This window comes from Geotrypetes seraphini, chromosome 5 (assembly GCF_902459505.1).
Source record: "Geotrypetes seraphini chromosome 5, aGeoSer1.1, whole genome shotgun sequence".
Lineage (NCBI taxonomy): Eukaryota > Metazoa > Chordata > Amphibia > Gymnophiona > Dermophiidae > Geotrypetes > Geotrypetes seraphini.
Window position 1 is genome coordinate 231,218,421 of NC_047088.1, and position 12,650 is coordinate 231,231,070.

The window sequence follows — 12,650 nt, forward strand, 5'->3', positions numbered from 1 at the left end:
GAAGACTAGGCTGATAGTAGAAGTGTCCTAAACAAGCATTCCAATTACCAATGTGTGATGCTGTTGAAACCATTTATACCAGTGGTCTCAAACGCGCGGCCCACCAGGTACTATTTTGAGGCCCTCGGTATGTTTATCATAATCACAAAAGTAAAATAAAATAGTTTCTTGATCATATGTCTCTTTAGCTATAAATTACAATATTATTATGTAGACTTAGCCAAAAGGAAAGATTTATAAACTATAAAGTTTTTTACCTCATGCAAAATTGTCATTTCTTTAATAAGACATGAACTGTTTTTCCTGCGGCCCTTCAAGTACCTACATACTTGCTGCGTCAGGGGTATCCAATTTCATAACTTCCTCTGCATATAATCGGACATATCGGTGCTTCTCTGACAAACCCTCCACTTCATAAATCACGCAAGCCAATGCGAAACGGGAGATTCCCCGTTGGGCTCTTTAGCGGCTTTGCCCTGGATTGCGGCTGAGAAGTGCCTGGAGAACGGCAGCAGCTAAGTTTTTTTCATTGGCCTCTTTGCATTACTTTGGACTGCAGTGCTTGTGCGCCCTTTATCCACATTTTCACGTTTGGGGTTGTGTACCCCGGGTGCTGTTGGACATTCACTCTGCGGGCTAGTACAGTGCTTTTGCTTTTTTGTCTTACAGTCTTTTTTTGTGAGTGTAGGAGGGCATGTAGAAGTGGAGTTTTTTGCTATATGAAGCAGAACTGAGGCTTTTTCTCCACTTCTTTTTCTTTTTCATGTGTGTGCTTGTGTTACTCCTGCCCACTTATGGTGACTGAGTGTAGGTGAAAGGCCTTCTAGTGTCGCAGAGGGTGTTCTGTTTTTCATATGTGATTCACTGAATCCCCTGAAAGCCATCACTGCAAGCCACTGCTTAGCAGGAATGCTTGAAGCTGATACAACTTCCTTACCAAACTACAAAGTGAAATACATACAAAGGGTGTTTACAGTTTGAAAACGGGGGGAACGGTCATGGGTAAAAAGTGCCCCTAGGATTTGCACCAGTACAGTATTTCCTCTAAACTGCAAACATGGGACATACATTTAATACATCAATTTAAATCAGTTTGCATATAAAGCATAATTTCATTACAACAGGCTCACTATGTAATAAAGATTCAATCCAACTGACTGAATAATGAAATGCATAATACAACCTTTTAACTTATGGACGGGTTCTTACTTGTTGCCACAATATTATTATATCATTCTTTCAGTTTAATTATAAATACATTGCCTCTGACAATTGAGCTCGGATTAATTTCAGCAGTGTTAATAAGATAGATTGTCCCAGAGCTACAGAGGTTTAGGTGTATACTTCAGAAAAGGATACATTTAATGAGAATGCAATGCTTGTGGCTTTTAGAGCATGGCGTGTACAGTGTACCCATTGTATCATTTTCTCTACCAGAATCTCCCCAACCGTGAGATATCCTGTCTGTCCAGATTACATTGTAAGCTTTTCTGAGCGGGGACCATCTATTGCAGATCACAGTCTCTTGCTACAACAGCTAATAAGTCAGTCCGCAGCTTGGCAAAGTGTGTTTATGGGGTCTGCTGCCAGTTGATTTGTTAGGACGGCCCACTTTGTTCCACAACCTAAAAGAGCAACCGGACTGGTTCTGAAAGATCATCGCCTCCCCACTCTAAACCTTTGGCAAAAGCAAAGCACAAACTGAATTGTTATGGGATGCTCGAACTGGCAGCGAGTTACTGCACAGTATAGGCCCTGTTATATTTAATTGAATTCAGTTTACTATGTCATGCATAGCAACCCTTGCTAAATTTTGCATGGCCCGCACTAACATTATCACAAGTTAACACATTTTGGAAAATAACCCTGAAAACACTAGCAGAAAATAGCCAACAACAAAGCACAATAGGAAATATTATAGCTATAACCATCAGAGTGGGTAAGTGCTGGAACTGACAAAATCGGGGCAAAATCTACCTCCTTTTCTGAGTTTACACAAAGGATCTCAACAACAACCAATATGAATTTTTATTATCATTATTATTTTATTTATACAATTTTGAAATTTTTACAAGAACATCTCTTGTTACAGAAATACAGAAAACAAATATTATAAGGAAAAGTTGTCACATAAAAAGGAAATTACATCTTCCTTAGGCCACAACACATGAGCAAGGGGTGGGAGGGGGAGAAATCCCAGAAAAATATCAAGGAGATTATCAATTCAAAATTTAGGGCTCCTTTAACAAAGCCGCACTAGGGCCTTAACGCGCGGAATAGCGCACGCTAAATTGCCACAAGCGCTAGCCGCTACCGCCTCCTTTTGAGCAGGTGGTAGATTTTCGGCTAGTGCACGCTATAGCGCGCACTAATCCAGTGCGTGTGCTAAAACGCTTAGAATACCTTCATAAAAGGAGCCCATAGTTAATCAAAATGGCTTAACAGGATATTCCACATTCTTATTATATCTATTCTGTGTCAATAAACGCTTCAAGTTATCAGTCTCTTCATATCTACAAATGCTTTGAGCTGTTCTGGGGTAAAGAAAACATATTTTACACCTAAATATTTTACCAAACACTTACAGGGATAGGATAATAGGAACGAAGCTCCCAAAGAAATTACATCTGGTGTCAATGCAAGAAATAATTTCCTACGGTCTTGAGTTTGTTTAGTCACATCTGGAAATATCCAAATTTTTTTTCCATAATACAACTTTTGAGAATTACGAAAAAACAAACTAAAAATATTGTTAACATCCTGTTTGAATACAAAGGACACCAATAAGATTGATCTTTCAGAATTTTCTGTAATAGTTGATTCCAATATATCCGTGATGTTTAATGGTGATTGATTTAAATTCATTTGCAAGGTCTCTGGGGCGGCTCCCGTTTCTTTTTTCATCAGTAAATAGTAGATACGATTTATAGAAGGGATATTTTCAGAAGAAAAGCCCAAAATTTCAATCAAATATTTCCTAAGCAACTCAATAGGAGACGCACTCAAGAGACTTAGGAAAATTTTATAGTCTCAAATTCAGTCTAAGATTATAGTTTTCGAGCTATTCAGTCTTACGATTAAGAATGACTTTTTCTTTTACAATTTCAGTTGTTAATTCTTGTAATTTTTCAGCTTTATCTGTAAATTCTTTATCTGTATGGAAAATGTGTCCCTAGTCCCATCTAGTTTCTTCCCCAGGGCAATCACAGTACTTACTAATGTAGAAACTTCATTTGAAGATCTAGAAACTGAAGCATTCAAAGTCTGGAGAGCTTCCCAAATGTTCTCCAGAGTTATCGCCTTACATGTCCCAAGTCGGGCAGTAGTCTCTCCTACTATTCCCAGCTGTCTCTGCTCCTTCTCACGGCTAGTTCCCCTTGGATTGGGTTTCCCCAGCTGAGACTCCCTCACCGGGTTCGCCCATCAGAGCCGCGATGGGAGCAGGGCAAAGCGGAGGCACAGAACCCGGAGGAGATAGGGAGATGTTAAAACCCAAGTCTAGGTCCTCGGCGTCTCCTCCCACCAATGGCACTGCAGACTGGCCTCCGGTCACTTGCGGGATTGGAGTGAAACCAAACTCCATCATGGAACGCTGAGAAGGTAAAGGGGGTTCTGGTTGCCAAGGGCTCAGGCCGAACACTTCCCTTTCTCTTTGAATGCAACATTTTGGATGAGGAAACAAGAACGCTCAGAGTCCAAGTCAGGAGCACTTCACTACACTGCCGCCATCTTGGACCTCCCCCAACCAATATGAAATTTACCTTTCCAATGATTTGAAAGAATGACCCAGGAACCAAGACACACATATGGCTACTCCATTTCCTCCTACCTCCAGAGGCTATCGGCATATAAGCAAGTAAAGCTTGGTGAGTGACTGTCTGGCTCTGGCTGTGCTGCCTCACTCACAATAACATCCCAGTATTTGGAAATCAGATTGTAACTTCAAACCATAATTGTGCACAATAAAGTTATGGTCATTGTTACAAGCAATGGTGGAATTGTTTTGGACACTGATTTCGTAGGGAAAGAGATGCAGCACACTCAACAGAAACATGCTAAGAACATAAGAGTTTCCACATTGAGGCAGACCAAAGGTCCATCAGGCCCAGTATCCTGTTTCCAACAGTGGCCAATCCAGGTCACAAGTACCTGGCAAGATCCCACAAAAGTAAAATAAAAATTTATTCTACTTATCCTATAAATAAGTAAATAAGTAGTGTATTTTCCCAAGTTCATCTTAATAATAGTGTATGGACTATTCTTTTAGGAAATTATCCAAACCTTTTTTTTTTTTTTTTAACCGCTAAGCTAACTTCTTTCACCACATTCTCTGGCAACAAATTTTGGAGTTTAATTGAACACTGAGTGAAGGAATATTTTCTCTGGCTCATTTTAAACTTACTACTTAGTAGCCTCATTGCATGACCCCCCTAATCCTAGTAGTTTTGGAAAGAGTAAGCAAGAGATTCATGTCTATTTATTTATTTATTCAATTTTCTATACCATTCTCCCAGGGGAGCTCAGAACGGTTTACATACATTTATTCAGGTACTCAAGCATTTTCCCCTGTCTGTCCCGGTGGGCTCACAATCTATCTAATGTACCTGGGGCAATGGGGGGATTAAGTGACTTGCCCAGTGTCACAAGGAGCAGCATGGGATTGAACCCACAACCTCAGGGTGCTGAGGCTGTAGCTTTAACCACTGCGCCACACTCTACCTGTTCCATTCCACTCAGTATTTTATAGACCTCTGACATATCCCCCCTGAGCCATCTCTTCTTCTTGCTTAAGAGCCCTAGCCACTTTAGCCTTTCCTCATAGGGAAGTTGTCACATCCCCTTTATCATTTTTGTCACCTTTCTCTGTATTAAAATTTAGGATTAGATGTTTTTACCTAGAAATCGTGTTGTCATCTAAGTTTGATGAGAGCAAATACACAATGTAGCATCTGAATCAGAGATGAGAGTAGGGCATGGACATGTAATCTGTGTATCATTTGCAAAGAAAAGGGGCAAACAGAACAATTAGGAGACCAAGAACCAATCCTTGGAGGATTCAAACAGAGATCATGCACCTGAGAAAAGAAATAGTTCTTAAAGAACAGGTCACAAAGGAAGACAATGAACTAAGACATGATGTAGTCAAAAAATGAGATGAATAAATATTAAAGATGATCTGAAGCAGTGCTGAGACAGTGCCTGTCACTGCAGATGAGGAATCTGCACTTGTGAATATTTGCCTGCATTTTAAAGCTGTCAAATCTGTTGCCGGAAGATGTGGTCAAATCAACTAGCACAGCGGGATTGAAAAGAAGTTTGGACAGGTTCCTGGAACATTAGTCAAGTAAAATTAGGAGAGCCATTATTTATCCCTGGAAATGAGCTAGAAAAAAGTAGATCTACTTTCTGAAATCAGTTGGGCACTTGTGACCTAGACAGGTAATAAGTAGAGGCGGGATGCTGGTTTCAGTAGACGGTCATGATTGGACTCAGCATGACCTCTCAAATGTTCTTCTTAATAATATATAGAAAGTCAAGAAACATGACAAAAGAAATAATAGACCAGAAAACACGGAGGAAGGAGTTACAAGTGAAATTTTAAATATTAAAAGTGTATGAAACTTCTATCAAATACATTTCAGCATTAAGGCCCACTATTTACTAAACCGTAAAACCATATACAGGCAGACCCCAAGTTACAGACACCCAACTTAAGTATGACTCATACTTAAGAACGTGGTTGCAGCTTCATTTGATTTCACTAAGTGGTATTTCCAGAGGCATAGACTCCTATACTTCTCCTGCAGCAGATTCAGGAATGATGCATGGCCACATTAAGAACAGTGTATGGTTGTGTGGATAGCATAGCTAGTTTTAAGAAAGGTTTGGACAAGTTCCTGGAGGAAAAGTCCATAGTTTGTTATTGAGAAAGAAAAGGGGGAAGCAATTACTTGCCCTGTATCGGTAGCATGAAATATTGATACACCTTGGGTTTTGGCCAGGTGCTAGTGACCTGGATTGGCCACCATGAGAGCGGGCTGCTGGGCTTGATGGACCATTGGTCTGAACCAGTAAGGCTATTCTTAAGTTCTTACCTTAGAGGGAACACTGGAAGGGACAGTTGGCCCTTTTGTCAGCTGGAAGAAGAGATAAGCAGCAAAAATCTTAAAATCTACAAGTTCTGAGTTACATACAAATCTGACTTAAGAACAGCTTTAAAAATATAACTCGTTCTTAACTCAGGGACTGCCTGTATAATATATGACCCCTATTTACTAAACCAGAATAGGTGCTTAAAGGTCTTAACATGTGTTGTTAACACAGGGCTCCTTTTACAAAGCTGCGGTAGTGGTTTCTACCATTGTCCAATATGGTAAATGATCCAATGCTCATAAGAATTCTATGAGCATCAGAGCATTTACCTCGCCGGTCTGTGGTAGAAACCTCTACTATGGATTTATAAAAGCCAGTGATAGAGACCAAAAAACAGTGAAAGACGGCACACAGTAACTAGCAAATACATTACATTACAGATTTCTATTCCGCCATTACCTTTCGGTTCAAAGCGGATTACAAAAAGAGTTATGGAAGAAGGGTTACAACGTTAGATCAGAGAAGGTTTCTAAGAGAGGGAAAAGTAGGATCTGGGGTTAGGGAGGGGATGGTAAGAGGGGGGTTAAGCTTTATCATGGTATTAAGCTTTATTAAGGGATTTCTTGAAGAGTATAGTTTTTATTTCCTTTCTGAACATCTTGTAGTCTGGGGTTGTTGTCAATAGGTTGGAGACTTGGTTGTCTATCTTCGCTGCCTGAGTGGCCAGTAGTCCGTTGTATAGTTTTTTCCGTTTTACTTCTTTGATTGGGGGGTAAATGAATATGATACAGTATATTTAAATATTTAAATATTTAAATATGATACAGACATTTAAATATTTGAAAGGTATTAATATAGAACCAAATCTATTCCAGAGAAGAGAAGAGGTTGCAGGGAGGAAAACTTAGGAGCAATGTTAGGGAATTATTTTTCATGGAGAAGGTGGTAGAACGGAGAGGGTGGTAGATGCCTGGAATGTGTGGAATAATTTTTTTTTTTTTTTTTTAATTCTTTATTTATATTTTCAACAATTTACAAGAAAATTAACTTCTTGTTAGAGAAATACAGCATAAACATATTATACATTCAAAAGAAAACAAAAACTGTGGCATATCTGATTATCCTTCCTTAGACCACAAATAAGGGGGAGTTGGATCAGAGTTATAAGAAGCTTATTAAATAAGAAGAAAAGAAAATATAAAGAAAGGCTATAATGCAATTAGCTTGCCATTCTAATTACACTGGGTCAAAACTTCAAGTCATCTTTTTCAACTCCAGAAAGGACTTTAGCTGGTCAGGAAAAAAAAAATACATATTTAACTTGTGCATACTTTACGACACATTTACAGGGGTATGCCAACAGGAAAGAGGCTCCTAAAGCAATTGTTTCCTGCCTTAAAGATAAGAACTGTTTCCGTCTTTCCTGTGTTGTTTTTGAAACATCCATATATGCCCATATTTTTTCCCATAAAATAAAGATTTTGAAAATCTAAAGTACTGCTTCATAAATTAGTCCAAGTCCTGTTGGAAAACAAAGGAAATCAATAATGTAGCTCTCTCTGCCACCTCAGAGATAGATTCTTCCAAAAAAGCAGATATATTTTCCATATCGATTTGGGGAGTCTGTTTAATTTCACCCTCTCCTTCCTTAGACTCCTGGGGTTTTTTTGTGAATGGTGGAAGATAATAAATTTTATTCAATAGAGGTATATGTTCAGGAGAATATTTCAAAATTTCCACTGGTATTTTTTAAACATTTCATACGAGGAAATCCCAGGGGTTTCGGGAAGTTTAAAATTTTTACATTTAACCGGTGATTAAAGTTCTCTATATTTTCTATTTTCCGTTGTAACATAACACTGTCTTTTACCACGACGGTTCTATAGGCTTGTAAAGACTGGACTTCATTTTGTAATTTAGTTATGGAATTTTTTGTTTCAATATTCGTCTGTTCAAAAATCTTTGTAAAGTTATCCATCTTCTTCCCCAAAATCTTTATCTCTTCCTGGTCGCTACATCCACTCTCTGGAATGTTTTCAAGATGACTCCTAAAGTGTCCTCTCTGTCAGGACACAAGTTCCCAGAGCTGGTCAACATTGGCAGAGGCTCCTCTGCCATGGATCCATCCTCCACGGAAGCGTCGGGGGCATCTCTGGCCTACATGCTCTTGTCCTCCAGTGCAGCTCCTCTGCCGGGACATCTGTTGTGGGCGAGAGTGAGATCTCATGCCCCAGCAGGATTGAGCGCGTCTTACTCTCCCCCGCAGTGAGGCTTAACTCACCCGATCTCAAGGCAAGTATTGCTAGGCATTGCTCGATCATAGGTTGATTTAAGGGTGCCGAGGGTGTTGATAAGGAAGGCATCCTCACGGTACCCTTTTATTTAGTATGTGGCATAGTAGAGTTAGTAGAAAAAACTCCTCCAAATGAGAGCAGGTCTCAACACACCTAGCACGGCGCCACCATCTTTGCCAATTCCCTCCAGAAATTTTTAAAATAAATAAAAATCTAGGTTTAAGGACGCAGAACCCAAGGTGAGAGGAGTTAGGAGTCAAAAGCACTCTCAAAGAGGTGGGCTTTTAACTGGGCCTTGAACACTGACAGAGACGGAGCTCGCCTCAGGGATTTAGGTAGGTTTATTTCAAGCATTTGGCAAACACTTGCAATCCAAGTTACTTGCAATCAAAGGTTTTACTGTACTTAGATATTTTTTGTAGAGGACTTGTTCTCCTTTTTAATGTTTTCCTTAAATATAACTCACCTTTCTCTCAACCATGTTTCCTTTCAGTTATTTTTAACTTATTTAGCCTTTCCCTATAGGGGAGCTATTTCTCTACTTTAATCAATGTCATCACCTTTCTTTTTATCTTTATTAGTTCTGCTCCATCTTGCCATACAGTTAGTGCAGGATTTATTACAGTGCAGGTCTTTTACCGCCCCCCCCCTTTTCCAAAACCTTGAAAATGGTTTTTAGAACCGGGGCGTTGAATGCTGTGCACCACTCCCGACGCTCTTAGGAGCTCTATGAGTGTCAGGATCAGCGCAGAGTATTCAGCTTGCCAGCCTACACTAAAATTCACTATTACGGTTTTGTAAAATGGGGGGGGGGGGGTAGTGCACACAACGATAAGACCCAATGTTCCACAGAAGAAGGAGAAATCCAAAAGAAAACACGCTGTGGAAATGCACAATGTTCTTGACTTTCCTTTATTTATTAAAGATATCGTTGGATGGTGATAAAATTAGACCACATCAAATATGTAAAAAAACTACCATGACCCGACACTGGCCGTGACCTTTTGTAAGGGTCCAGTCAAAGCAGGTAGTTGGTAAAATGGAATAGATGGCAGTCGCAAAGAGTCCGAGGTGGAGAAGGAGGTGAGTTGTACCGCTCTGTTGCACGGTACAACTGGTGTATGCACAACAGCCATTACCACAAACTAAATCTCATGTTTAAGTGTTTAGTCATCTTAGTAAACTGTAGGGAGATGCAACTTTGGAACATTTGCCTTTCAAATAATAACACTCACACAATTCAGTGTATACAAGTTTATTCAAGTTTCAAGTTTATTAAAAGATTTTTTTTTTAAACCGCTTAATCGGGTTTCTAAGTGGTGTACCATATAAAATTACATAAAAACATATTAAAACTGGGGATACTGGATAAAATCCAAGTGTCATAATAAAGCACTGATAAGACGTATAGACCTACTTCAAACAATGGGAAAGTGGGGAAGAACTACAATCGTTAAGGAAAAGTGCAACAAAAAAGGGAAAATACAATAGGTTAGGGTAAAAAGTAATAATTTTGATTTAATTTTTTCTCCTTAAGAGGACAGTTGTCCAAAAGCATCCTGGAACAAGAATGTTTTTAGTTTTGCTTTAAATTGTTTTATATCAGATTCACTGCGCACATGATTAGGCAGCGAATTCCAGAGAGCAGGGACAGTGACGGCAAAATTATTGGAACGCAACGTATTAATCAATTTTAAAGAAGGTATAACGAGAAGATTCTGAGACATCGAACGAAGAGATTTTAAAGTATTATAGGGAATTAAAAGTCTGTTAATGAACTCTGGTTGGTTGTTTAATTTTGTTGTAAATGTTAAAAGTAGGATTTTGTAACTGATTCTAAGTTCAACTGGTAACCAATGTGCACTAATCAGAAGGGCTAAGATATGATCATATTTCTTTGCGCCACAAATTTATCTTAATAGCTGTGTTTTGTACAATCTGAAGCCGTCTAATTTCCTTTTTTGTAATGCCCTTATACAGGGCATTGCAGTAGTCTATACAAGAGATTACTAGGGAGTGGATCAATGTGTTCAAGAAGGCTGGTTCAAGTAACTTTGCAAGGGAACATATCATCCTGAGTCAATAGAAGCATTTCTGAACGACCGTGCTAATGTGAAAATGATAAGAAAATTTACTGTCAAAAGTAACTCCTAATAGTTTTAAAGTAGGGACAATTTTGATGGGGAGCGATGCAAGCTTCAGGGGAGCCTAAAGCGTTGTTCCTTCTTTAAAAGGAAAAATCATGATTTTTGATTTGTTGATATTAAGAGACAGTTTATTTAAGTCTAACCATGCTTTGATTTTTCCTAATTTATGGTTAATGGATGCTACTTCTTCTGTATTGTTGAGATCAATGGGATGGATTAATTGCACATCATCCGCGTAAGCAAACATGGTAAGGCCAATAGATTGGCCCACCGTCAGAAGGGGCGATAGGAAGATATTGAAGAGCAATGGTGACAAAATGGATCCCTGTGGTATTCCATGTTTAGTGGAAAAAGGTTCAGACGATGTGCCATTAAAAATGACCTTAGATGATCTATCAGTAAAGTAGGAAACAAACCAGTCCATGACCTGGTCAGACAAACCAATTTCATGAAGTCACATTAATAGCAGACTGTGATCTATAGTATCGAAGGCAGAGGAAAGATCTAGGGAAATAAGCAATACTGATTGATGATGATCAAGATGGTATAGTATTTTAGTAGTAAGTCCTAGCAAAGAAAGTTCTGAAGAATGACAGTGACGGAAACCAGTTTGATTAGGATGAAGTACATTAGTTTTCTCAGCGAAATCGGTGATTTGATGGAAAACTATTTTTTCAGTAAGTTTTGCCATGAATGATATGTATGCTATGGGACAGTAATTAGACAGTATTTCATATGCATCAATATTTCTTTTACCTAAAACTTTAGGACCAGTTATACATGACTTACACATTCCTTTCTGTCTTTATAGATTTAGATGAATGTACCACATATGGGACTTGCAGTCAAAGCTGCACTAATATCCTTGGGTCTTATCTGTGTAGCTGTGTGGAAGGGTATTTACTACAGTCTGACAACAAATCTTGCAAGGCCAAGAATGGTAAGTTCTAATACTTATTTTTAGCAAATTTCTATCACACTTATATGCAGAGGCTAAGAGGGGCATAATAAAAAAATACGTCTAAGTGTGTTTTGGGCCAAAACACAGACATGTCCAAAGTCCATTCTCAAAAAATACGTCCAAAATATATATATATTTTTTTCGAGAGTTGTCTACTTGTACGCCCAGCTGTTTGATCGTCCAGACTGCTAAGTCGTCTATCTTTAAACCCCATTCTCATCCAGAAAATTCATCTAAGTCAAAAACACCTAGAACGAGACCTTTTGAACGTGGGTGGGGTCAGCAAAGTGATGGATTGGCCACCCAGACATGGCAACAGAGTAGTGGGGCGCCTTACAGGGCACTGCTGTGAACTTAAAAAAAGGGTGCCACATAAACATCTCACCACATCTCCCTTGCATGTCATGATGAGCTCCCAAAACCTACCAGATCCACCTGTCTACCATCCCAATAGCCCTTATGACTGCAGGTGCCACCAATATGGCAGTACAATAAGGTTTGGGGAGTTTTGGGGGGTGCACATGTTTTACCATGAATGCAGTGGTTAGAGTGGCTTATGAGCTTGGGTCCTCCTCTCTATGGTTCACTAGCCCACCCCGACTATTTGTCACCTCTGTGTAGCTATACTAGGTTACCCACTACTCTGTTGCCATGTCTAGATGTCCAGTCCATCACTTTGCTGGGCCCTACCACATCCAAAAGGTTTTGTTCTGGGCACTTGGGACTTGGACAAAGTTTTCACAATAATTAATTCAGTTTTAACTGCAAAAGCAGCTTGAATCCCTCAACCATATGGATGCATACTTGCTGGCCACCTTCTATGATCCATGGATAAAAGAGAGTGTTGCTTTCCAGTCTAGCACTTTTACATTCTAAAGGAGCAACTAGTGACTAAGTACAAGAAAGAGAACAATAGAGGAAGAAGGCCAGTGAAAATGCAGCAGAGGACAGAATGGGTATTCTCAGAAATTTTCTCCTCCACATTTATTTGCCAGTTCCCTGGGGCCAAGTCACCACAGGCTCTCCTGCAACAGATGATAGCTTCAGCATTCATCAAGAGAGACCAGCATCTCTACCTAACAAAGAAGACCACAGCACAAATTGCAACCACAAGGTAACCAGAAAAACCCAGTGAGGTCACAGAAACAGACTCGT

At 39.4% G+C, this 12,650-nt stretch overlaps 1 protein-coding gene across 1 annotated transcript in view; it reads left to right on the forward strand.

Moving 5' to 3' along the window:
* The window catches only part of LRP1B (LDL receptor related protein 1B), a 1,445,547-nt gene that overhangs the window by 233,369 nt on the left and 1,199,528 nt on the right, over positions 1-12,650 (forward strand). Inside the window, exon 3 of the mRNA XM_033944130.1 lies at positions 11,346-11,474. Within this exon, the coding sequence (XP_033800021.1) occupies positions 11,346-11,474 (129 nt within the window). The remainder of the gene's footprint in view (positions 1-11,345; positions 11,475-12,650) is intronic.